The 25,794-nt window shown below is 34.6% G+C and overlaps 1 protein-coding gene across 8 annotated transcripts in view; it reads left to right on the plus strand.

Moving 5' to 3' along the window:
• The window catches only part of USP34 (ubiquitin specific peptidase 34), a 129,604-nt gene that overhangs the window by 89,842 nt on the left and 13,968 nt on the right, over nucleotides 1–25,794 (plus strand). For 6 of the 8 annotated variants that reach the window (XM_040550506.1, XM_040550509.1, XM_040550507.1 and 3 more), the window contains 26 exons: nucleotides 2,421–2,584; nucleotides 3,783–3,848; nucleotides 5,010–5,156; nucleotides 5,245–5,301; nucleotides 5,398–5,475; nucleotides 6,200–6,294; nucleotides 7,292–7,464; nucleotides 8,056–8,209; nucleotides 9,556–9,634; nucleotides 10,476–10,529; nucleotides 10,625–10,720; nucleotides 12,639–12,703; nucleotides 12,797–12,872; nucleotides 12,976–13,023; nucleotides 13,767–13,832; nucleotides 15,379–15,459; nucleotides 16,739–16,824; nucleotides 17,672–17,840; nucleotides 17,925–17,999; nucleotides 18,564–18,715; nucleotides 19,154–19,202; nucleotides 19,304–19,408; nucleotides 19,530–19,574; nucleotides 21,037–21,141; nucleotides 23,571–23,718; nucleotides 24,662–25,296. In XM_040550506.1, coding sequence (XP_040406440.1) covers nucleotides 2,421–2,584; nucleotides 3,783–3,848; nucleotides 5,010–5,156; nucleotides 5,245–5,301; nucleotides 5,398–5,475; nucleotides 6,200–6,294; nucleotides 7,292–7,464; nucleotides 8,056–8,209; nucleotides 9,556–9,634; nucleotides 10,476–10,529; nucleotides 10,625–10,720; nucleotides 12,639–12,703; nucleotides 12,797–12,872; nucleotides 12,976–13,023; nucleotides 13,767–13,832; nucleotides 15,379–15,459; nucleotides 16,739–16,824; nucleotides 17,672–17,840; nucleotides 17,925–17,999; nucleotides 18,564–18,715; nucleotides 19,154–19,202; nucleotides 19,304–19,408; nucleotides 19,530–19,574; nucleotides 21,037–21,141; nucleotides 23,571–23,718; nucleotides 24,662–25,296 — 3,068 coding nt within the window. The remainder of the gene's footprint in view (nucleotides 1–2,420; nucleotides 2,585–3,782; nucleotides 3,849–5,009; nucleotides 5,157–5,244; nucleotides 5,302–5,397; nucleotides 5,476–6,199; nucleotides 6,295–7,291; nucleotides 7,465–8,055; nucleotides 8,210–9,555; nucleotides 9,635–10,475; nucleotides 10,530–10,624; nucleotides 10,721–12,638; nucleotides 12,704–12,796; nucleotides 12,873–12,975; nucleotides 13,024–13,766; nucleotides 13,833–15,378; nucleotides 15,460–16,738; nucleotides 16,825–17,671; nucleotides 17,841–17,924; nucleotides 18,000–18,563; nucleotides 18,716–19,153; nucleotides 19,203–19,303; nucleotides 19,409–19,529; nucleotides 19,575–21,036; nucleotides 21,142–23,570; nucleotides 23,719–24,661; nucleotides 25,297–25,794) is intronic. The other 2 variants (XM_040550508.1, XM_040550511.1) reach the window with 1 other exon arrangement.

Raw genomic sequence — 25,794 nt, forward strand, 5'->3', positions numbered from 1 at the left:
AATGGTAGTTTTGATGCCAATGCCAAAATGAAGATTACAATAATTATTTGTTGTGCAACAGAACATCCTGTGGGTCTGGTATCTGAGGATCTGTTTAGAGGATGCAAGGTAGTTCCTTGAAATTGTAGCAGGTAGTATGGATTTAGAAGAATACTTAATAAACCTTTAATCCTTGACAAAGTAATTAAGGCTTTAAAATTTGAATCTTGAGCCCACATAGCTTTCTTGGATTGTTAAAAAAAAAAAAAAAAAAGAGAGAGAGAGAGAGAAACCAAAAACCATCACACCTAGACTACTCTTTTTTTCCCCCCCTTTTTTCTATATATCTGAACAGAGGTGCTGAATTACTTGTAGGTCGTTCTACATTTTTGGAGAATGACATCCCTGGGAATTAATAACTAAGTTATTGTAAGTTTTTGTGTCAAACCTCTTGCATACCAAGGAAGACAGGCTACAGTGAATATCTTTGTACACTAGATTAGCTCCTCTCTAATTTAGTGCCTGTGTCATCTAGTTGCTTCTGCAGGTCAAATAATTATTTTCCGATTCTATTCTCCTGTGTGAGATATGGAAAGGAAAGTCTGTCAGTGTCTAGAAGCAGTACGAATCACTTAAAAGTGGTTTGTGTAGTCTGGATACCATCTTCTTGAGTGGCAGGTGAGAACTTTCCCATTCTTCCTATTTCTTGGCAGCCATTTCAGAGCAAGGCTTACTGAGAAGAGTCTGTCAGACTTGCTTAACTTGTCTAGTGCCATGCTGTTTATGAAATAGATTGTTATGTCTGGTGTAAAATAGAGAGGAATAGAAAACTTACAGGAAAAGAAGATGTCTTTTCAATCTGATTCTTTAGGCAATTCATTTCTTGCTTCCCCTATTTTTCTTACAGATTACAGATTTCTTTGGCTTTCAAGTGCAATAAGAAACATTCCTTTACCTCCTGTAAAAGCTGTTCCCAAGTTTATTCAAGCTTATGTATGGCCAAGCACTGTTAACTCTGATAAGCATCTACCTGTCTTTGGTATTGGTCAAAAAGATCTTTTGCTAGCATGGCGTCCATTATAGCAGATACTATTCTGAAACCAGCTTCTAAAAATAAAAGTCTTGCTTCATGTGGGGTTAGCTCTGATAGCAAATGTGTGTTTTGCTATGTGAAAAGAAGGCTCCCTAACTTAAATCTCTGAGTGCAGAGACTCTGCTTTGCTTTCTTTCAGTGTGACACAGCAGTGCAGGGGAATGGGTAGGGGAAATGGCAAGTAATTTTGTGTGCTGGGGGAATGACAGGGGTACATTTGGGAGTCTGTAAGTGTTGCACATTACCAGTTATCAGTACGTTGTCACTGCTACTGGTTTACGCAGTGCGAGTGTTGTGGGGGAAGGAGCGTTCACTATGGTTGGCTAAAGAGCTGCTTTGGTTCCATTTTAATTAAAGCTTTTGCACAATTGTGTAACAGTAGCACTTATTAATATGCATAACGCAATGCATTTAATGGGAAAATAAGGTGGACAAAAAGAGAATTGAATGAAAGATGAGGGAAGGAAGTCAGACTAGAAGAAGAAAGAGCTAATAAACGGAGGGCTGGGGGAACAGCATTGCAGATTTAGAATGGTTTGGGTTGGAAGGGACCTTAAAGATCGTCTAATTCCAACCCCATAGAACGAGCAGGGCTAAGCTCTTAATTTAAGAAAGCTCAGTTCAGCAGAAAGCCTGGCTTTTTAAAGCCTGTGCATCACTTTTCACATCACCTGTTAGCTGTCACTGGTCAGAAGACAGAATTCTAGATAATAGTGTAGATAACAGGGTTGCCATGAAGTTGCTACAGAACAAGAGTAATTTTTTAAAAATGCATTTCAGGATAAAATATTATGAAAATAACTTTCTTATTTATAAAAAATGTATAGCAACCACTATTTAGAAAATGTGGATGCTCTTGATGTTCAGTTTTAAGGAAGAGGCCAGAAGACCATTATTCCATGTATACTACCCCTAGATCAACTGTAGGAGCTGCCACTTGCCATGAATAATGCACATCAGAGCACAGCATACTCTTGTAAAAGTACCAAATCATTGCAATCCAAAGTAGTGTGTGCTGCCACACTTTGTTACACAGAGATTGGAGATGAAATGCATGGAACTGCGTTTCAGGGTACCACCTCTCACTTTCTCAGGGGTCTGTCTCACCTTTGTAGAAGCATCTAGAAAGGCTGGCTCATGTATCCAGATACTAAAAATACTTTCTTGATGTACCCATAATGCATTTTCTTAAAGAGCAGGTACAGTCTTGTTCATGTTTGAAAATACAGAATGCAGAAACAAGATGTATTTCATTAATGTAAGCATAAAGCTTTGAAATTCATTTATGTCTTTGGAAGTTATTAATGGAATTGATTTTTTGTGCATATGTGATACATACTTCTTCCAGCTTCCCATGCACCTTACAAGTGGGATTATTGGCCCCATGATGATGTTCGAGCTGAATGTAGATTTGTGGGTCTGACTAATCTTGGAGCAACTTGTTACTTGGCATCCACTATTCAGCAGCTCTATATGATACCAGAGGCCAGACAAGCAATCTTTACTGCAAAGGTATGGTTTGCAATCTTACGTTCTTTATTTGGAATTTTGTAAAAGTTTAAATTTAGTTTAAAAAAAAGTTTTAAAAAAGTTTAATTTAATTAAAAATTAAAATATGTTATATTATATTATATTTATATATTTATATATATTGTTTTATTATTATTGTATAATAATTATTATATTTATATATTTATATATAAAATATATTTATATTTTCATTTTTCCAATGAAAAGGCTGATAAAATATGGATTTACTTTTAGGACTTGTTTCTTGCTAAAGAATATTTCTTCAGGACTTTAGTTTGCTGTATTTGGTTAAATTCTTCTGCTGATGTCTAAAGTGAAGAGATTTTTAAAAATACATATTTGTAATGCAGTATGTTCTTAAGGTGGCATTATAACAGAGCATGTTCTCAAACTCATATTTCTGTTGCTGTCAAATAGATTGATTCAGGTTTGTTTTCATATGACTTGTCTGTTGTTTCTTATCTCCTAATCTGTCATTTTGTTAGAGTAAATGCCATCCTTCTTGAATGTTTATAAAGTCCTTGAGCATGCTACCAAAAGTACTGCAAGTCTTGTAAATTATCCATTGGGTAACTTTCAGAAATATTAATATTATTAATTCTAACTATTTGTTGTAACAGAGGAAGCTTCATTTTGGTCCTTGATATCAGTAGCGTACATATAACGTGTGAAACACCCTGACTGGCAGTGACGTCACTGTTTTTTATTGTCACTTAATTTCAAGTAGAATTAACAAATCATGAATAAAAATAAAAAAATAAAGTAAAAAAGGAAGCTGCTGGTCTACGAGTGAAATATACTGTGTACAGGATTGATCAGAACTCCCACCATGTCTATGAATTAGAAAAAAATATTCCAGAATTAGTACAGCCTTTTCTGATACTTCCCCAAAGTTCCTAGCTGCTGTACATTTTTAGAAAATAGAGTTACCTTTTGCCACAGGTTTAATGTCATGCCAAAACATGAGCAGGAAGTGCTATGTATATGTGTAAAATAGTGAGTGTGCTGTGTATTCATCTATGCAATTATTTTTCTTAATTGTCCATAATAAAGGTGGATTTTTTTAATTATTATTATTTTATTTAAAAAGGTGATTACTTCATCTTCTGAAGCGCTGCTTTTGGAACGTTATAAGCATAAAGGTTAAAGTCTTTTTTTTTTTTTTATGAATTTCTTTTAGTATTCAGAAGATATGAAACACAAGACCACTCTACTAGAACTCCAGAAAATGTTTACATACTTAATGGTAGGTGCTGGTTGGTGTGAAAGAGGATGTTTTATAATGTGCCCTATTTTTCTTTAAAAAAAAGGGGAGGGGAGGAACAAAATACAAGAAAAACGTAGATACCATTCTGTATGTGAATTCTTGACATTGTTCAAGACAGTTCACTGATGTTAAAAATGTGAAACATTTCTGAAAAGGTGATGATCTTTGCTGGGTCCCTTCTGACTCAGGATATTGTATGATTTTTAGTACGATACAGGAAATTAAAAAGAAAACTGTGGAGAGCTGAGTGTTTTTGTTCTTGGCACGGGCTTTTGTCAAAGAAAATCATAACCACTTTGAAGACAAATAGAGAAAAGGAATTTAAGCATGTAGTGCCTGACATGAATCATAGGAAAAGTAAATCTAGGTATTTATGTAAGTATAAAATCACAAAGGAATATAAAATCATACAAAGATCTATTATTATTAAAACCTTTAAGAATGACTTAATTCCAAACCAGGTAACATTAACAGTGTCTTGTCACACATCGTTAAAAGCAAGTAGTATATATATCATTGTTTACAAGGACAAAGTTCCCTTTGCTGTAAATAAGTTCTGCATCTCCAGTATTAGCATTGGAATGGGTGATGTATTCTAAAGAAATGTTGTATAATGCAAGTTCTTTTCTCTGACTGACCACCTGCAATGGAGAACTAGACAGTGTAGTTTTATACAATAGAGAAGTCTGAATGAGAATTAAGCACTTGTCAAGATCCACGTCATTACTGTTCAGAAATACATAAGGACAAACTGATGTTTGTCATACCATATTTTGTATCTGAAAATATATGCAAAAGCTGGCAAAAACTGGATGTGTCGCATCTTCAGCCACGTTCTTTTAATAATGGTTCCTTTCATTAAGAATTATTTAATTTTTTTTGCTAATGATATTTTATAATGAGTATTGTAATAATGATAGTTAAAAATCGCTTCACATTTCATCAGAGGCATTTGGGCACTTCCACAACTTTGTTGCCTAAAAGGCACGTGGAGATACTGTATATAAAAGTATGTCCATTTTTAAATAGACATTTATATAGCTATGTTCTGTATGTCTGTGTAACTTAAAAGGACAAGGATTTGTGGTTGATTTGTTTTGCCTATTTTTCATTTATTTATTTATTTATTTTTACCTAAAGGAAAGTGAATGTAAGGCATACAATCCAAGGCCTTTCTGTAAAACCTATACCATGGATAAGCAGCCACTGAACACTGGAGAGCAGAAAGATATGACTGAATTCTTCACTGACCTGATAACAAAAATAGAAGAAATGTCTCCTGAACTGGTGAGTTACTGAGAGGGAGCAAAAGGGAGCTTGAAAAGTTACGGATTTGCTCAAATATCCTTGACAGAATTTATTAATTCATTCACAGAAAAATACAGTGAAAAGTTTGTTTGGAGGTGTTATTACAAACAATGTTGTTTCTTTGGTAAGTATTCTTTCCTTATCCTTATCTTTTCAAGATATTTTTTAACCTCTCAAAACAGTTATTTAATTGCTTTTCTCTTTCATTGCTATGATTCAGGACTGTGAGCATGTAAGTCAGACTGCTGAAGAGTTCTATACAGTAAGGTGCCAGGTGGCAGATATGAAGAATATTTATGTAAGTACTTCCAGACTGGGGTGGGTCAGATCACAACTGTAAAAGAATGCAGTCAATTATAAGAGACTTTACTGTACACTGTTGTATATGCTGATGCTTTTTGTATCTGTACTCTAGTTTTGGTGTATTTCTGTGATGATATTAATAGGTAATTCAGTTGAACTGGTCTGTGTTCTCTATGCAACATGCTGTCAGCTATACTTTTGGAATTGACTAAAAAGTTGCAGACAGTAATCATTACTTACTTCCGTGTTTAAAAAATGGTCATGCTTTATATGAGATTTGTAAATATCAAAAGATTTATATATATACATGTATTACTAAATTAATTTAAAACTTATATAAAATCATTTTAGGTTATCTTTTTTTAAAAAACAATTATTAATCCTCACACTTGGAATTTGGATTTAGAGCACCTGAATTCTTTAGGACAGCTCAGAATATTGAGTACCATTTCTCCGAACTGGTTCCTGAAATTTGTGTTTGGGTTCTAGGAACTGGTCTTTCTGTAACAATCTCAAACTCTTCTCTTAGTTCAATTGCATGCTTTTTCTGCAAACTTTTGGGTAGTTTTGACCGCCTTAGTTTCATAGCTTACAGATAGACATTGATTAAACGTGCTGTAAGACTTAGAGAGAGGGTCTTGTAAAGCAGGCTATGTAAGCACAAGATTTAAATATCTAAGATAAACATAAGCTCCTTCTGTATTGTTTATGATATGTAGGAATCTCTTGATGAAGTAACTATTAAAGATACCTTGGAAGGTGATAACATGTATACATGTTCGCATTGTGGGAAGAAAGTGCGGGCTGAAAAAAGGTATGATTAAGAAGAATTAAGCGTTCCTAAGGTTGGTTTTTTTTTTTGTAAATTACTGAAATTACTATTTGAATCAGAGTAATTCTTTAGATGAAACAGGACCATGGTTTCATTGAGTTCACTAATGTGAAGGTCTGTGAGGATGTGATCCCTATACAAATGATCGTATAACTAAGAAATCTAATTTCCAAAACACAAAATATAAGATATCTTAGGAAAAGATCACCTAGACAGCAACGTGTTCAAGACCTTTTTTATGTAAATAAAAAAAATGTAGAAATCAGTAACTTCTGAAATCTGTTACTTTTCCAGTTTTTAAAAGATCAAATTCTTTCAGAGTTTGTTCAGAATTTTTATTATTCATTATGCAGGATAATTGCTAAGGTTTCATGCATAGCCCTTAAATTTCTTAGTCTAAAATTAGTAGTTCTATAATTGTTTCCATATTTTAAAAAGTCTACTAATAAATATAAAGATAAATTAAAATTTTGCATTGTCTCTTTATTGCAACTAACATAATTTAATTCTTAAGAGATGAAAAACCTTGCAGTTGTTTTTATAGCATGGGTGAAAGTAGCCTGTTAAAATAATTAATGTGAAGTTTATGAGATATAATACAAGATACGTTCTACGTTGAAACTTGTCAGTTACAGGATAACAACTCCATCTAATGAGGGGATTTGCATTGGTAAATTCCTTCATGGCTCATATTACTATATCATTTTAGAAAGCTCTCGCTCATGACAAGCAAATTTGATCTCTCCTCCAAGGCATAGTGATACGCTAAATGGAATTCTTCAGTAGGCTAAGTCTGACCTTTCTGCTGCTGGTTACACTACCATGCTCTAAGACATTTTGATTGCAGAATTTTATTTTTATATGACTTTGTAACAGGTTTCCAATTTCATATTTGAATAAATGTGTTGAAAATCGTTTGTGGAAACACAATTCAACCAACTAAGCTTTTCATAAATCACAACTATTTTTAATCCTTCAGGGCATGTTTTAAGAAACTACCTCGTATCTTAAGCTTCAACACAATGAGATATACTTTCAATATGGTAACCATGATGAAGGAGAAGGTCAATACTCATTTTTCATTCCCTCTGCGTTTGGATATGACACCTTACACTGAAGATTTCCTCATGGGAAAAAATGACAGAAAAGAAGGTATGCCTCATAGAATGAATTGTGAAGTGGTTTTCTCTTTCGTGTTTGTACCATTTTCTGTATATATAAAATGTATGCGAACAAGTAGTGATTTTTTTAAAGAAAATAAAATCAGTTTTAATTGACCTATATTTCCAAAGTCACATTTTCTTTAATACAAGAAAGTTGGCCAATTATTTTTGTTTTCCCTTGCAGTTCAATTTGAATTATTCTTAAATTCATTTTTAAAATATGGGAGATAACAAATAGTTGTATACAGCTTGTTACTAGCCTATTTTGATTTTGCTGAGTAATACTTGAAACAGAAAAGGGCTGACTGACTGCCATCATCAATAAGATGTGCTAACTTAGTTATTAGTTCTGATCTCTTCAGTAGTGATGCTTTGGAAAAAACTTCAACTGTTTCACAAGAGTTGGGATTTCTGTGCTCTTTGTTCTGAGTATGGACTTTCTGGCTCTCATTGTGCACTGATGAAAACAAAAAATAGAAAATGTTTTAAGCATAACTTCAGGAAATGTGTGTGTAAGACATACTAATGTTGAAGCTCAAGTGTTTATGAAATAATTAAATACTGTATTAAATTACTTAAGGTTTTAAGGAAGACGGTGAATATTTGAAAGAAACTGAGAGTTACGAGTATGATCTGATAGGCGTAACAGTTCATACAGGAACTGCAGATGGTGGACATTACTACAGCTTTATCAGAGATATAGTCAATCCCCATGCTTACAAAAACAACAAATGGTGAGTTATACAAAGCAAAATTGTATCGTTTTGTATCTTTAAGTAACTAAAAACTGTTGACTTTGCCAATAACATAGAAGCTATGCGCTGTAGGTTCTTCTCAAGAGCACAAGATTTTGGAATTTGCAAGGATGCATATATCAATTTATAGATATGTTTTTGTCTGTTGTAGCAGTAATAGTTGTGGAGAGCCTTGGACGCAGGCATCGGGAGAATACCAGGCTCATCTTACAGTGCAGCAAATACTTGATTCTTGGCATGAATATCAATGACTATTATATCTACTTCAGTATATATGAACAGTAAGATTAAATAGATCATCCTTCATCATAAAATCAGGTTACCTTTGACAAGCATACAGCAGAATTAATGATTGTGGATTTCGGTCCTTTTCATTTTCTCCATTTTCAGTTATTTCAAACAACAATTTGAATTCTTCTTCCCTTTAAACTCACTGCATCCTGTGTGCCAGATAAGCTGTTACAATACTTAGGTTCTCAAAATCTGTTCTTACTGTACTTTTTATATAGTGAATTGTTTTCACATTTTAATTTTATCCAGCTAGTGATCTGTCTTTCTTTCTAAGCCACCCTTACACCACCACCACCCTTTTTTTTTAACCTACAACATCACACTTCTGATTTGGGAACTTTTGCATACATTGGACATACAGTGGTTATGAGGATGGAGAAAAAATGGGGAGAAGTAGCCTGAGCAAGGGATTAGACACGGGCATGGGAAGGAGGATGGTCTGCCCAGGTGACAAAACAGAGCAGAGAACTCTCTCTCCCATTTGTATCTAGTTTCATAACTCAGATTCTCAGCTGAAGCCATGCATACGAGATAAGATTTCTTCTCTTCTTGTTCTCTGTAATAGCTGGCTGGAACATTTTTGAAGTATTTTCAGCCAGTAGGCTAATCACTGCTCCAAAGGGAATCTGTAACAGTGTACAGTGTTTCTTTGCACCATTCCAGTTTGGGTTATACTGATACGTGGGATGGTTCTCCTCTTCTTAATTTTGATTTCCACTTCACTCAGATTGAAAAACAAGAGGCAAATCTTTTTGGCTGCATTAGAACTTTGTCTCTACCAGAGTCATGTTAGAAAAATGGGGAAAATAATGTGTTTCTTGAATAAAAAGATAATATATCGTTAAAATGCTGACTTCCTGATTTTACTGAAAGAAAGTGACTTTTAGGATCACTTTTGAGTTTGCTGTGGTTCAAACAAAATAGTAGGAATTAAGATAAATACTTAATCTGAAGAACGATTTTAAGTGCTTGTTAAACATTTGTTTGCCCTGAGAGACAAACAGCAGTTCTTTCAAAAGCTTACTCTTTTACAGGTATCTTTTCAATGATGCTGAAGTAAAACCATTTGATTCTGCCCAGCTTGCTTCAGAATGTTTTGGTGGAGAAATGACTGTAAGTTACAACTCTTGTTTTTGTCACGTTCAACCATTAGAATATCTGTTTTGAGGACTTTCATGAACGATTCCAAAGTGTTCACCTTTGGTTTTCCATCTGTTGCGAATGTATGAGAAACATATACAAGTTTTATATGACTCTTATTAAACTTTTGACATCTTTGTTGTGCAAGTGATACTTTATCTTATTTAGATCAGTTGTTCTTCCACTACTGATCTGCTCGAAGAGTCCCCCCTCTCCTTAGGGGAAGAAAGACTTTGCAGAGTGCTTGCAGGCTGGTGATTCAAGCTGTCTAGTTTTCCTACGCTATCTGTAGGACAGAAGTTGAGCCAACAAAGAAGGGTCCTAATTCCTTCCATACTGACTATCGTATTAATGAATTTGTGCATATGAATCCAAATGTTTATGTGGTTTTGAAAGATAGGTGTCAGAAGCATAGCATAGGTACTATTAATGAATCAAAATGAATTAGTGAAGTCTATAGTCTATAGTGAAGTATAAAGGCAAAATGCTGAAATTAAAAAAAAAAATACTTTGTTTTTTTTAAACAGATTACATACACCTAGGTGCCAAAAAAGAAGAGGTATCAGTGAGATAGATGAGACAGGAACTTGTGTGAGAAGGTCAAAATATTCCATAGCAATTCTGAAAAATCAGAATAGGTCACCATAGAAGAAGAAAAAGACAGACTACTTTGAACAAGAAACAAATTGTCAGCAACCTCTCTGCAACTATCTTGAAATAATTCACATGCGCATTTACATCAAATTGTCAGTAAATCATTTTAAAAAAATCATTAAAAAAGGTCACAATTAATGGTGTTATTTCTTCTTGACAGACAAAAACATATGATTCCGTTACTGATAAATTTATGGACTTCTCCTTTGAAAAGGTATTTCTCTTCTAAACACTTGGTATACGATCACATTTCTACTTTGATAATTTCTCTCTCAAAGCAAAAATTATACAGATGTTTTTTTCTTCAAGACACACAGTGCTTACATGCTGTTTTATAAACGGATGGAACCAGAGGAGGAAAATGGCAAAGACTACAAATTTGATGTTTCATCAGAATTGCTGGAGGTACAAGTTGATTTGTTTTAACACATCTTAAAATACTATAGGAAATCCTAAACAAATCAGGAATCTGAGTAAACACAGGAAAACAAGTATAATTTGAATCAGTAGGATGATAATCCTTTCATTTAGAAGAATGTTGTTGATAGAAAGTAATTTAAGATTTCCACAGTACATAAATTTCAGACACTTTCTCATTCTGTCCTGTGATTTTTAGTTCACATATCTAAGTAGCTTCCTATTTGTAGAAAATGGTAAATCATTTATTTTTATTTTTATGAGCACTTAGCAACATTTTCTTAATAGTTGCAGTAGTACAGGAAGTGTTCTTATTAACTGCCATCCTTTTTATCCTTCAGCTCCTCAGCAACTTAGTGCTTTCAGGAGGGATGTAAGTTAGTATAGTATAGTATACACTAAGAGTAGCTCCAGCTGCTTCTTTGCACTTCTCCTAGTGGGTTGCAAAATATAGTTAAACTGTGCTTATTACAAGGAAGCATCAGTCAAAAAAGGTTCCCTTCCTCCACATAGTCATGGAGAGAATAGCCTGGGTATGAATAAAAGGAGTAGGAGAAAAAAAAAAAGCCACCGACAAGTACATCTCCTTGTTCTCCCCAGTGTTGACTGCTCTGACTGAGGATACCTGGTTATTAATATAAAGATACCATTTATCCTTTTATGGTCTGAGGAACTGGAAAAGACAATGTAGAGGAGCAGAGCATTATACGAGGGATCTCACTGTGCTAAACATATCCGCAGTATGGGACTCACAAGTGATATTTCTCTTTTTATCATCTGAAAGGCTCAGGTCTCTCAGGGGAGACCTCATCACTCTCTATAGGTACCTTAAAGGAGGCTGTAGAGTGGTGGGGGTAGGTCTATTCTCCCACGTGCCTGGTGGCAGGACGAGGGGGAATGGGCTAAAGTTGCGCCAGGGGAGGTTTAGGTTCGCTATTAGGAAGAACTTCTTTACCGAAAGGGTTGTTAGGCATTGGAACGGGCTGCCCAGGGAAGTGGTTGAGTCGCCATCCATGGAGGTCTTTAAAAGACGTTTAGATGTAGTCCTTAGTGATATGGTTTAGTGGAGGTCTTGTTAGTGTTAGGACAGAGGTTGGACTAGATGATCTTGGAGGTCTCTTCCAACCTAGACAATTCTGTGATTCTGTGAAAGGCCAGTCAGTTTCCCGGCCCCCTCTGGCCAGAAGTATTGCTTTATCATCTGTCACATGTTTGGTTCTTAACTTAAAAATACCCTTCATCATTAGCCAACAAATCAAATTGTGTTTTTTTATCTTTCAGTCTTGAAAATAATAACAGATTTTATCAGATTTAAAATTTAAAACTATTTTTACAGGGGAACAGGAACCTAGTGTGAAATCCTCTTCTGGTTAATGGTGGAGAATGAAATTTTACTCTCTAAGAATTTAGCAAGAGCTTACAGAGCTTATCAGGCTTTGGGTCAAAATTTAAACTGTTAGACTTACCTAGCTAGCTAAGCTGCTGGAACGTCTAATTGATCTCAATTAATGAAATGCTTAATGCTTAAAGAGATTTTATTTTTTTATACTATTGTAGATATCAAAGTATTGTCTTGAACTGCATTTCTTTTTTAAGAAATTAGACCAATTCTGAAAATTTCAGCCTGAAAATGTAATACAGTTGCAAACATGAGATCACAGCAAGAGGGGAAGGTTCTGAACATCGTTTAGCAGTCATATGGCAGGCAAAACTGTCATCTGCTATAGTATCAAGAAAACAACTTGGAGCTACTTCTTTAAAATAGAGGAAATGTTCCCAGAAATCATTTTTCATACAAAAAATGTTGGTTTCTTAGCCACAGCAAGCGTTTAAGTATTCTTAAAATCATGCTTATGTAGTGAAATAAACTACTTTCTTGTACCTGATGTTAGCATTTTTTCTTCAGTGGATATGGCATGATAACATGCAGTTTCTTCAAGACAAGAACATTTTTGAACATACGTATTTTGGGTAAGTTTCTTTAAAAATGTAAATTAATGCTTCTTTTCTTCTCGCAGATTTTCATTATTTATTTTAATTAACAAATAAAATTACTGACTCTAGGTTTATGTGGCAGTTGTGTAGTAGCATCCCAAGTACACTACCAGATCCAAAAGCAGTTTCCCTGATGACAGCAAAGGTAAATATTCCAAAAGTGTATTTTGCTTATTTTAAATGGACATTTTAATTACATTTTAACTCAGGCATTCTGTGATTAATGGTGCTTTTTTTTCCTCCCCCAGTTAAGCACTTCCTTTGTGCTAGAGACATTTATTCATTCAAAGGAAAAGGTATTCTATTTACTTGTAAATTCTCATTAAGTAGCTGCATGAATATAGTGAAAAGCGTCTGTAGTTTTTCATTTTAAAAGTGTGATTTTGAGATGTAGTGAGTACAGTAGACAATACAAAAACGTTTGAAGAGTGTCCTTCAACACACTCATAATAAACACCACACAATGGAAAAAATGTGGAGATCAGGATTTAGCTTACTTTGCAGAGCATTGGGAACAACATGTCTTGTGTTCTTTTCGTTTGAAGATAGTTGGATGATTCAGGTTTTAACAAGTACTTGTAAAGGTCTGATGTAGAGGACATTGTTTACCACTGAGCAACAGTTGTGCTCATGAGTTTTAAGTTACAAATACCAGTGTGAACAACAAGAAGGTTTTATTCTATCTGGCTATCTGTATTTTCAGTCGGCTTTTATTTCTTTCTCATCAGTGGTTGCTGTCCTGGTTTCAGCTAAGATAATACTACTAGTTCTAGAGTGCCTGGGATTAGTAGGACTATGATTGCAGTTACAATCAAACAGAACTAAATGGATAGCAATTAAATATTATGTGTGACTTGCAATAGTTTCAACACAAGTACTGTTATTTTTGCGTAGATGCAACACATTTCTAGTTTATAAAACATGTAGTGGTTTGTAGTAGCTCTTATGCTTAATCTAACTGACCGTATAGATTTTTTTAAAGATTAAGCTGTAAATTATTATTTTAAGTTATAGTTTTTTTCTGTATTTCTTTTTACAGCCTACAATGCTTCAGTGGATTGAACTGTTAACAAAACAGTTTAATAACAGTCAGGCAGCTTGTGAAGTAAGTGACTTAGGAACTCAGCAAAGTACAAACCAACTTTCTATATATTGTTTAACTTTCCTGGAGGTTCGTATCCCTGGAATATTTTGGACTATGAACTACTGTATTTGGCATATTTGTGCTCTATGAGATGAAATTCATCCTCTCTGAATACTGCAGATTCTGGGGAATGACTTAACTTTTATTTTCAGAAACGTATGGTCAGACCACAGGTCATAATCATTTTGTCACTGGAAAAAAAAAGACCCTGTGGCGTGACAACCTTTGTATGTGATTAATTATTACATACTGATTTGTGTAATGAAGAGGTGTTGGAATGAAATTGGACCAGAGAATTGGAAAGACTGACTAAGGTTTAAGGATTGGAATGGAAGGGACTGCAGCTGAATCCAAGGGAAGAAAGAACTGTGTGCTAAACGGCTGTGGCATGATGAAGAGGCTTAGAAAGGGAGTTAAAAGCAGCTAATGTCAGACTTAGCTGAAAACAGATTCATGCATCACCTTGCTTGTGAAGCTGAGAATCTTGAACCTAATGTGTAGAAAAACTAAAAACTCCTAAAAGGAGGAAAATATGGAAGAATGTTTTTATAATAAGAAAATCAGGAATCTGCCTGAAGGCAGATTTCCCTGTCTGGGAAAAAGTAAAAAGGGAAAAACTGAGAAACCACAGACAAAGAATTCACTGTGGTGGTGGTAAAAACAGTTTTGGGATACTGAAGAAAAGTTTGTGGTAGACTTTCCTATGACAGTTTGAATGTACAAGGATCCCAGTTGCATACTGTATGCTGCAGTAGACTTTATTCGGTACAAATGAATAAAATTTGTTGCTCTTCTATAAATGGATTCTATGTTTTTAAATCATTACAGAACAGACGGGGATCGGGCGATACAGTTTCATTGGTATGATGTAGTCTTAAGATGCTTAAAATGAGTGAAGGTATTTCCTATAGTAAATAATACTCAAGTTCAGTTAAAATAAAAAAGCAACTTGGATTCTTTATTTTAAAATTCTTTTCTTGTGAATAAAATGAAATTCTGGGAATCAGAATATTATTTGCAGAGTCTAATTATGAATGAATCATTCTCTGTTGTTCTTACACATTTTCTGCCACTGGAGATAGTAAGGCTTTTTAGTAAGGCTCCACATTTTAAAATGCAGAAGGGATCTAATTCAGGAACTACATTCTTGTTTAAACCTGTCCCTGCTCTGCCAGATTCTTTAGCTGATGCTTGATTGTAAGCATCATTTGTTACTCTGTTGACATCACTTTTCAGGATAAATGTTTCCTTCCAGATAATTGAATAATGGCCTGCAGAACACAGGGATAAGAAGATACTGGAAATAAATTTATATTAACATTTATTACTGTTGGTCCTTATTCCTTTCTTCTCATACATGGAAGACATTTATATTTCCCTTGGATTAATACTTCCTTATTCCTTAACAATAGTAACATCAATTTCTCTTCAGACTTTAGTCATGCAAAAAGAAGATTGGACTAGAACAAGTTTGGAACAAAACTAACAAAGTATGTATCTTCTGCAGTGGTTTTTGGATCGTATGGCTGATGATGATTGGTGGCCAATGCAGATTCTAATAAAGTGTCCCAATCAGATTGTGAGACAGGTAAGAAAAGATGTTCCTATATAAATCAAGTGACTGCTTGACCAATGAACAGAAACGGACTAATATCATGACACATACAGTGATTCTGAAAGGTTACATTGATACCTTTAATTGTCCTATTCTTTTACATTTTCGCTTAGGGTTTAGAGAATATACTTGTCCATGGGGGCATTATTGTTTGAAACAAAATCTGTTTTAATACAGTGCCTTAGTTGTAAAGGTAGGATCACAAAATGACACAGTAGATACATAGATACTATTTAAAGCTTATACAACTCCCACATAATCTCTACAAATTCAAACATTCTACATTAAAAATGCTTTTCTTTACTAACCGGTTCAACAATATTTGAAGATATGCCTTCAGAAAATAAAAAGTAGTTAATTATGTACTTTCAGTGTTCTTAACTGAAAGCTTCAGTTCTAAACTTCTCTTCTGCCTTTGTCTTTGTGTGTAGGTATAGTTTTAGGACATTATGCCACAAAGTTTTGTTAATACCCTTTTCTGGAAATGTTTAAAATTGGAAACAAAACAGAACAAAAAAACACCACACCTGTGTTAGTAGCATTTGAATATTTCCAGATACAAATCCTATTAATAGTTTAACATGTGTATATTTTCTTTGCAAGTTGTTCAATTAAAAACTGTAGCATTACTTTACCTCACTTGAACCCTCCAACTGGTTTAACTTCTTTAAGTATTAAGGTATTTTTTCCATATAGAACCATACATTCTTTCTGTATGCAACACATCATTAAAGGAGCATATTTCGTGGGAAAACTATGTAAGATCTTAGGCAAAGCTCTAATCCTTGATGAATTTTTCTAAATTAAATTAAATTTAATTTAAATTAATTAAAGAATGGCTTGAAGGAACTTGCTTAAAATTTTTGCAAAAAATCTCCTGATAGCCAGAGGCAAAATAAAAAGTTTGCCAGAAATATCTAAACATTCCTGAAAATAGAAGAAAAAATAATGTTTATGAGCAGTGGTCCTAAGTCGTGTTTCTGTAGTATACAGTGCACACCAATATTAAAACTTGTTTTTAGGGTTTCTCCATAAAATCTGTTCATAAAAACCAGGTTTGACCATTCTGTTGAAATACATGGTGTCAGTACACCAATAAATGGAATGTGGGTGTCTTAATCTCAGCTTTAACTTTGAATAATGTAGAGCTGGAAGTAGTATTAGGAGGCAGAATGTTCTTTGCTGCAAATATCTGTATTGGCATGTATGCAAAAGAATGAACACGTGGAGTTCATTTACTTATCATTTGCAGATGTTCCAGCGCTTGTGTATTCATGTGATACAGAGACTGAGGCCAGTGCATGCACATCTTTATCTCCAGCCAGGAATGGAAGACTGGTAAAATAATAACACCTGAAAACTTATATATGTTACATGAATTACAGCAACCATTTTTGTTTAATGAATCACTCAAAATGGCCTTGTAAGCTTAAAATTGTGCTGTTTTAATTATTCTTTATTATTCTACCCAAAATGCTCCAACTCATTTAAAATACTATTGTGGTCGGAGAAGCCAGTGCCTGTAGGTACAGTGTTTGAAGTATTCGTTCCCTTAGACTAGATTTTCTGCCTGGTTTTCCTTTCAGTATCACTGAAAAGCTGCAAGTGTAAGTTCCTCTACTTACACATGAGAATCTGATTGTACGTTGGATCCAGAGGCATATAGGTGGCAGTTACAATTTGTAAACCAGTACAAGAGGGTGGAGGTTAGAGTGCAGTCCTGTGTCATATAACTAAATCACAGTTTTCATCACAAAGTAGACAAAAAAACCACAAAACTACTGGATTCTATTTCGTTCTGCTAATTACCAAGAAAACTGTCACTTTTAAAATATTTATTCTTTTGATACATAATGGGAAGAAGAGAGTGTTTTTTCTTTGATGTCTTGGGTTAAGCTTGTGATCCTTATGATACCTTTTTCTGAAGCAAAAATGGAGCTATACTGCCATAACAAAATTCAGGACATGAAAATACAATTTTCATATCAAAATACAGAATTTAGTTTTCTCTGGAAGACAAAATTCTACATCTAGGCTATATTTGGCAGAAGAGAAAGTGTCAGAGATCTCAATATTATAGTAGGGAAGAGTGGAAAACAAAGTTTTTCTGAAAAAAAAGGACAGGTTCAGATACTTTTATACTCCATGTATTGTGTGAAATGTCTAAATCTGATTATGTTTTCAGTTCGGATGACATGGATGGTCCCGTGGAAGACATCGGCAGTCGCTCTTGTGTAACACGTTTTGTGAAGACTCTCTTGTCAATTATGGAGCATGGTGTTAAGCCTCACAGTAAACATCTCACAGAATACTTTGCCTTTCTTTATGAATTTGCCAAAATGGGAGAAGAGGAAGTGAGTATAGCCTTAGATACACATATGCAATTTGTAAAACTACGTGTCTGTATTTTCAAGTAATTCAATATGTATGTATTTCAGAGCCAGTTCTTGCTCTCACTGCAAGCCATATCAACAATGGTCCATTTCTACATGGGAACTAAAGGACCTGAAAATGTAAGTTTGAGTATCTTTTATAATGAGAACTAGTCTTTCCTATCTTATATATGAGATCATTGATGCTATGTCTCGTGAGCCATCTTTCAGCTGTTAAATTAAAATTGCTTTAATCATACAGTTTTCTCAATGTTCAGTTGAACATTATATATAAAAAAGATGCTGATTTGACTATTCTATAAACTACAGTTCTCTGTTTAGTACAAAAACAGAAATTAGGCAGAAGCAATTAAAGTTGCCCCCGTCATGCTGTTAACAACTGATTGCATGCTCCTTTTGTACAAATTAAGTGTTTAAACTTGTTTATTTTTTCTTATATAGACTGCTATATCTGTAGTGACTTCAAACTAGCTTTTGCATTTGTAAATACAATTCAGCTTGTGCAAAATGAATGTTTCAACATGAGAATCAAGCACATAGATATTTACCTGATTTGAATCACACAGGTGTATTAAGGTGTTTTGAATGAAAGAGATGACAGAATATATGCAAACACGTGTGCAAGGTATTTGAAATTAAAGCAACAAATGTCCATGCAGTTTGTCTTTTTTTTTTTTCCTTCAGCCACAGGTTGAAGTACTTTCTGAGGAAGAAGGAGAGGAAGAGGAGGAAGAGGAAGATATACTTTCTTTAGCAGAAGAAAAATACAGACCTGCTGCACTTGAAAAGATGATTGCCTTGATTGCTCTTCTAGTTGAACAATCTCGCTCAGAAAGGTAAGAGCTTCTGAAAACACAAAAGCAAATTTTAATATAAGTTAGTTCAAAATGGGGATAGATGGTTTGGTTTTGGTTTGATTTTTAATTGGTTTAATCTTTTAACAACATAAATGAGCTTGTACATGGGTCCATTAAGCTGTTAACCATTTTAAGATAAATATTTTGTCATTGTTGACAAAACAAAAGATTGAGGCTAAAACACTGAATACATTCAGTTGCCCTGATTTGTATTTCCTTTTTTTTTCTTTTTTCTTTTTTTAATTTGGTCTGTCGAATTAGAAAATATTATTTTTATTTAGTTTTATGCCAATACTTGTATTTTTTCTTGTATATCCTGATACTGAAGAGCATAAACTAGCACTTGCTCCTGAATTTCTCCTTAACCTGATTTAATAATCTCTGAAGTAAAATGATGAAGGTTTTCTTGTTTTTTAGGCATTTGACTTTATCACAGAATGACATGGCAGCATTAACAGGAGGAAAGGTAATTCATACAAGTATGAATGTATAAACCTCAAAAAAAATGCACATTTGTGTACGTAGGTAATTGTGGACAATATACTAATATCTTATTATTTGTTTTAGGGTTTTCCTTTTTTGTTTCAACATATCCGTGATGGTATCAACATCAGGCAAACTTGCAATCTCATTTTCAGTTTGTGTCGGTACAATAATCGACTCGCAGAACATGTAAGTATCAGCAGCTACAGCTATTTGTTGAAGATCTTATCTAATAAGTGTAATGGGATTATTTATTATTTTAACTGAAAAAGCACAAGTCTAAGTGAGTTTTATTTGTTTTGTTTTTAAGATTGTGTCCATGCTTTTCACATCTATAGCAAAGTTGACTCCTGAGGTATGTAAACATACTACCTGTATATTAAATAATTTGTATTAATATTTTTCTGTTTTAAATTACTTAAATAATCCTTTGCTAATCAAAAATCTTGCATGGAAGATGATCCATGAAAGTTTTTGTGACGTAAAATAAACTCTAACTGTGCTGTATATTAAGTTTTCTAAAGCAGAAATCTGGTATGCAGTTTCAGATGAAAGTTTTATTCAAAGCCAAACAACATACTTCTAGATTCTCCACGTATGTTAATTAATTTTAAAAAAATTGGTAACAGTAAAATGTGTATGTTAGAATAAGTGGAGATAAGGAATTACCATCTGTTTGTTCAAGTTTTGGCTCGCTATTCTGCAATTCTGTGCATGTAAACACATTTCTCAGTCAGAATAAATTCCTGCCCTGGTAATAACAAAATACTGAGAGTTCCAAATGGATTCCACATGGAAAAAATATATACAGAGTGGAGAAGTGTATGCTCACACAAGGACATTCTTGTATACTGCTGTCAGAAAAGAAAAAACAATCAGGAAAAATTGAGGGCATGTCAAGCAGAGGTGACATGATTGGCGTGTCAAGCAGAGGTGACACGATTGTGGATGGATAAGAAGCACATGCGAAATCATTCTCACGACAGCTTTGCTTTGTGTGATAGAATGGGCACTATCAGATGACAGTCTACTTCCCTCCTATCATGCTAACATTTGCTACATTTTTATGCTTTCTTTGCTTTGCACTTATACACATGCACAAGAGGCATTTTTGGTGAGGTGCAAAATATAAAATAGTAATAGTAACCACTTTACTAAAGCATTGTTAAAAGCTGGGTGACTTTTAGCAAACTTAAAAAAATAATATTATATCATATAAAAGCGACCATGTTAGAGTAGACATGTTGCTGTTTTCAGAGGGAAACTGTATGCCAGTAATTATGATCAGTGTCCACCCTCAAAAATTATGTGATGTTTTGGATAAAGTTTTCAGGATCCATGTTACATGTTCTGCAAATGCTTAAAAATTACAGATTTCTAAGATAGTGATATATATACATACACACACGTATATATAAAAACAGAGTCAACTGTTGAATTCTTAAATGTTGTAAAGCTTGATTTTTTTCCCTTTGTTCAGAGTAATGTCTGGCTCAAAAAACGTATTGTTGTTTCCTTGTAATTACATATTTCTACTAGATTGATCCTATCTAGTTTGATAACGTTGCCTTGTAGTAGCTATAACCAGTGGGTTAGGTCCATGTATGGTTGTAGTAGAAATAAGATATAGATACAGACAGATGGATTATTTACATATTAAATAATAAGGGATTAAAAGCAATTAAAAAGTTCACATCTGAAGTTAGTATATTTTTTTTAAATGTAAATATTTGGGGATGCTTTTTTGAGTCTATAAAAGTATTAATAGATTAAATGAAATAGATAAAAATGTTTATTTTTATTTTTATGCATTACAGGCAGCCAATCCTTTTTTCAAATTGCTGACTATGCTAATGGAATTTGCTGGTGGACCCCCAGGAATGCCACCCTTTGCTTCTTACATTCTGCAGAGGATATGGGAGGTACAACACATTAAAAAGAAAAACAATTAGAAACTAAATTGTATTTCTCTTGTTCATTTTTTTTGTGTATATAAAAGGATTTTCCATTTCATTGTCATCTTTGCTGCATCAATTCATGATCTTTTTCTATGACCATTTCTTTTCTAAAGGAACAGCAATGGTTAATATATGTTAAAAGTTCTACTCTAACTTAATTCTATTTTAACAGCATTTTGGTTAACTGGTATTTCAGTTTAACTTTTAGTTTAATGAGAAATTAATTCAAAATAAGGGTCTAGAATGCTTCTTCTGGGCAAATTCTGCTATTTTTTCTGAGTTATCCTTTTGTGAGGACTGTAAACTGTTTCAAGGCCCTTCCTTGGTTATTTTATTTTCCATTATGTACTAGTTAAGTGAATATTAGATTGATACTTTTTGTTCTCTGTAAAATGATCATTAACATTTTAACCCATAAAATAAGTGCTAATTTGATTCTGATGACTAATTGCTCTGGTGTAGGAGCGTTCTTACTTGCACATCTAAAGAGAAAAAGAGACTTTTTAACCAAGTGGCAGAGAGATACATTCCTTGATCTGAGAAGTAGATCAGGAGTTACAGCTTTAGCTTCAGCTAACTGCTGTTTGAGTTCATGGTTCAGTTTATTGTATTTATTCCTGTCAAAGAACAGTGTGTTCACCCTAAAGACTGATAAGGGCAAACTGTTGAACGTCCCTTCTCGTTTAATACCCTTTAAAAAAAAAAGGACGGAGGGGTCGGCACAGGAGGAAGTTTGTAAAACTTGTGCAGAATTCAGACCTATGATAAAACAGAAAACTACTGAAGTGCTATGGGGTAGAATATGGATGGCTAAGAGTATTTTTCTCCTGGGTAAGAGCAGTGATAGGATACAAACAGTCAGGTAATCTGGAAAAGCATATACCAGCTGGGTTTCTGATCTGCATATGAGTTAGCTGTAACTGCTGTACCTCATGTAAAAGGAGCTCAAACAGAGGATCTCAAGGTCAAGAATTATATCCAACTGTTTTCTGCATACAAGGAAGTCATAGGTTATGAATTTCTCTAAGCAATAAGGAAACCTTTGCAAAAGAGTATTTGGAATTAACCTACCTATGACAACAGACAAGTTTATGGCATAAAGTACGAGTGCTTCGTGATTCAATCAGTAGCTACAAAGTTTGTAAATCATTATGCAATTCTCTTTTGTAGTTCCCTCCTCTTTCTCACTATACAAACTGAACTTAAAGAGGAGGCGATCAGTGATGGGTTTCTGTTGGAAAGCCAAGCGTTAGCAGTAGATGTCATCAGTTCAGTTTCTGGTGTTGCCAGCATGATTATCCTCACCTTGTTGACCCATTTGAAGGTTTAGAGAGAGAAATTGTGTAGGCAGGGACGAGAGGCACAGTAGTTAATGCAGACAGATGGATTTAGGGCACAGAACCAACTTTTGCAGCCCTTCCAGTGTCTAGAAGTTGTTAAAAAATAACTGAGTGATGAAGATGGTGACCAATGTTTTTCTTGGAGATACCCTCCAGCTAACATGGAGGAAGTTTGACAGATCGAATTGTTATTTCTAAAAATGGGGGGGCAATTGCTCTTTATGTGTTTATTTTTTAATGGAGATTAATATTTTATAAGCAGGGTTTTGGTCATGTCAGCTGCCCATATTCTTCAGGTGGGTTATGGTAGTAGGAAGAAGCTTCAGCAATGCAGTTACTGCCTACAGTTACCTATGCAGAGGGAGTTCCTTTTTAATTGTCAGGATACCTGCACCTTAAGGTTCACAGAGAGCAGATTAAAAAAACTACCAAATGAGAGAATTATTGGTCTAGTAATATGTCAATAAATTTACAACCCCTCAGAACCAGAAAGTCATAATAACTTATGTTGAGTCTTATATCTGTAAGGCTTTCATAATTATACGACAGCACTCAACAGGCTTTTCATTATCTTTGAAAAGCACTAGATGAATGTATTCCTTGAAACTGATTAGCCAAAAAAAACCATGACAGCATGAAGCTATATCAACATATTTGCATACCATTTGTTTTCTTCTAACTCGTGTTAAAAACCCTAATTCAGCAATAAGGTTTTGTGTTAGCTTTGTTTGTAAAGACAAGGTAATTCAGTTTTAAAAGTGCTTAACATTTTAATGCTTGAATATCTTAAAATAAACAGAAAAGGACATGTAGAGTAACTTCCTAGACTTGTATTTTCAACAGCTCTGAACAAGATTCAGAAAAAAAAAGCAAACTGAAATTTAAGAAGTGGGCTTTTTGTCTGCCGTAACACTAGGGTCTTGCTTGTGCTTTGATAGCCCTATGTGATTTTCAAAATTTATTTTGAAGGACTTGATAGTTATTTTTAGTTTAATGCAATCAGTAAATACTATCAAAGTTAATGTATACTTTTTGATTTTTCTGTTCTTTCAGGTCATTGAATACAACCCATCTCAGTGTCTGGATTGGCTGGCTGTGCAAACACCTCGAAATAAACTCGCTCACAGCTGGGTGCTGCAAAACATGGAAAACTGGGTTGAACGTTTTCTTCTGGCACATAACTATCCTAGAGTGAGAACTTGTAAGTTAATTTAAATTTAAAAAAATGATTTTGCTGTTGCAGCAAGTTATTGTGTATGTCGTATTCCTGTGACAATTGAAATACGTCTTGTGCTTGTATTTTCCTCCTTTTCCAGTTGTTCTAGGATTGCTGTATTTTAAAATATCAATGTTTTACTACATAATATTTTAGATGGAAGCCATATTTTAATTTCATTACTGGAATGATATATTGGTAGGTTCTTTATCATATGTGGTTAATCTACGTGATTCAGGAAAACCCAAAGAAGAAAAACAACTAATCCAAGCTGTTCTTCATAGTTTTCATCCCATAGTTGCTTTGTAGGTAGGAATAGTACTTGCTCTTCTTTCACCCATCACAGAGTAATCTTTAGTGAAGTCCTTTGAACCGGTGGATGAAGGAGAAGGAAGTTTGTTCTTCTGCCGAGCTCCAGCATATCCTTCCTCTGTAGTTTGTTCTGCCAGGAATCATGTTGCCAAGCTATTGCCAAATTCAGCCGTTCAGGCTTTTCTGTGTCTAAGCTGTGTTGTAAGGGAGATTTGATAGCTATAGACCACTCTGAGCTTTAATACAGTATCTGTGGTTGAAGGATGTGGAAACTGGAGGGACAGTTTTGTAACAAACTCCAGTTGTAAACAGGGCTGAAGAGGTATGGAGGTCTTGATCAAGCAGTAGACAATTCAGTCATAGAAAACACCTGTTTATGTATTTCTGTTCTGGGATACATGGTGTTACAGTAGTTAGAACCAAGCAGTAGACAGAAATACAGAGTGAATAGGCCTAAAAGCTAATCTCAACACCTCTTTTAACTTGCTTTGTGCTAGTCTTATCCACACAATTATTTTCATCTCCAGTGTGAGTACAGTAATACCAGATTCTGTAAAATGCTTTGAAATCTGTATATGGAACAAATGTGTAACAAATTTGTTTTTATTATTTGAAGCTGCAGCCTATCTCTTGGTGTCGCTTATTCCAAGCAATTCCTTCCGTCAGATGTTCCGATCAACCCGTTCTTTGCACATCCCTACACGCGATCTGCCTCTCAGTCCCGATACCACTGTAGTTCTGCATCAAGTCTACAACGTGCTTCTTGGCCTTCTTTCAAGAGCTAAACTATATGTCGATGCTGCTGTTCATGGCACTACAAAACTTGTGCCCTACTTCAGTTTCATGACATACTGTTTGATCTCAAAAACTGAGAAACTCATGTTTTCTACGTACTTCATGGACTTATGGAACCTTTTCCAGCCTAAACTTTCTGAGCCAGCTATAGCCACCAACCACAACAAACAGGCTTTGCTGTCCTTCTGGTACAACGTCTGTGTCGACTGTCCAGAGAATGTACGCCTTATTGTACAGAATCCTGTGGTGACGAAGAACATTGCCTTCAATTACATCCTTGCAGACCACGACGATCAAGATGTGGTGCTCTTTAACCGTGGGATGCTGCCTGCCTACTACGGCATCTTGCGCCTCTGCTGCGAGCAGTCATCTGCATTCACGAGGCAATTGGCTTCTCATCAGAATATCCAGTGGGCCTTTAAGAATCTTACGCCACATGCCAGCCAGTACCCAGGAGTAAGTAGATTGATACCCAGAAGTATGATTTTATTGTCAGTATTTTCTCTTTTACTGGATTTGTCTTTTAATGAAAGAGATGAAAAGACCTATTGAATATATCCAGTGGAAAAACCATTACATTTTATTTCCTGGTATAAGTAATTAATAATGTGTTTAGATCTGACTACTGTATTTTCAGGTGGGGATGTTTTCACTTGCAGTATATAGCACTTGGAGAGCAGATGTTTTTTTCTGGAAGGAGATGCTGATGATTCCACTATTCTTCAATATTCTCTACACCAGTCTAGTTCTAAGAAGCAGGGAAAGAGCCTTTAATGGTCTTGCATTGTAACACATTGAGTTGGAGGAATTCCCAGTAAATTGCTTCTTTGCTTTCAGTTTCTGGAATAGGACCAAGATTTCATGGCCTCGTGGTCACTTTTCGTGGTCACAGGTCACACCTGTGTACCTTTTGTAAAGCATTGGTACGCTGGGAGTTCCGCTGCCTCTGCAATA

The sequence above is a fragment of the Cygnus olor genome, chromosome 3 (assembly GCF_009769625.2).
Source record: "Cygnus olor isolate bCygOlo1 chromosome 3, bCygOlo1.pri.v2, whole genome shotgun sequence".
Taxonomy (NCBI): domain Eukaryota; kingdom Metazoa; phylum Chordata; class Aves; order Anseriformes; family Anatidae; genus Cygnus; species Cygnus olor.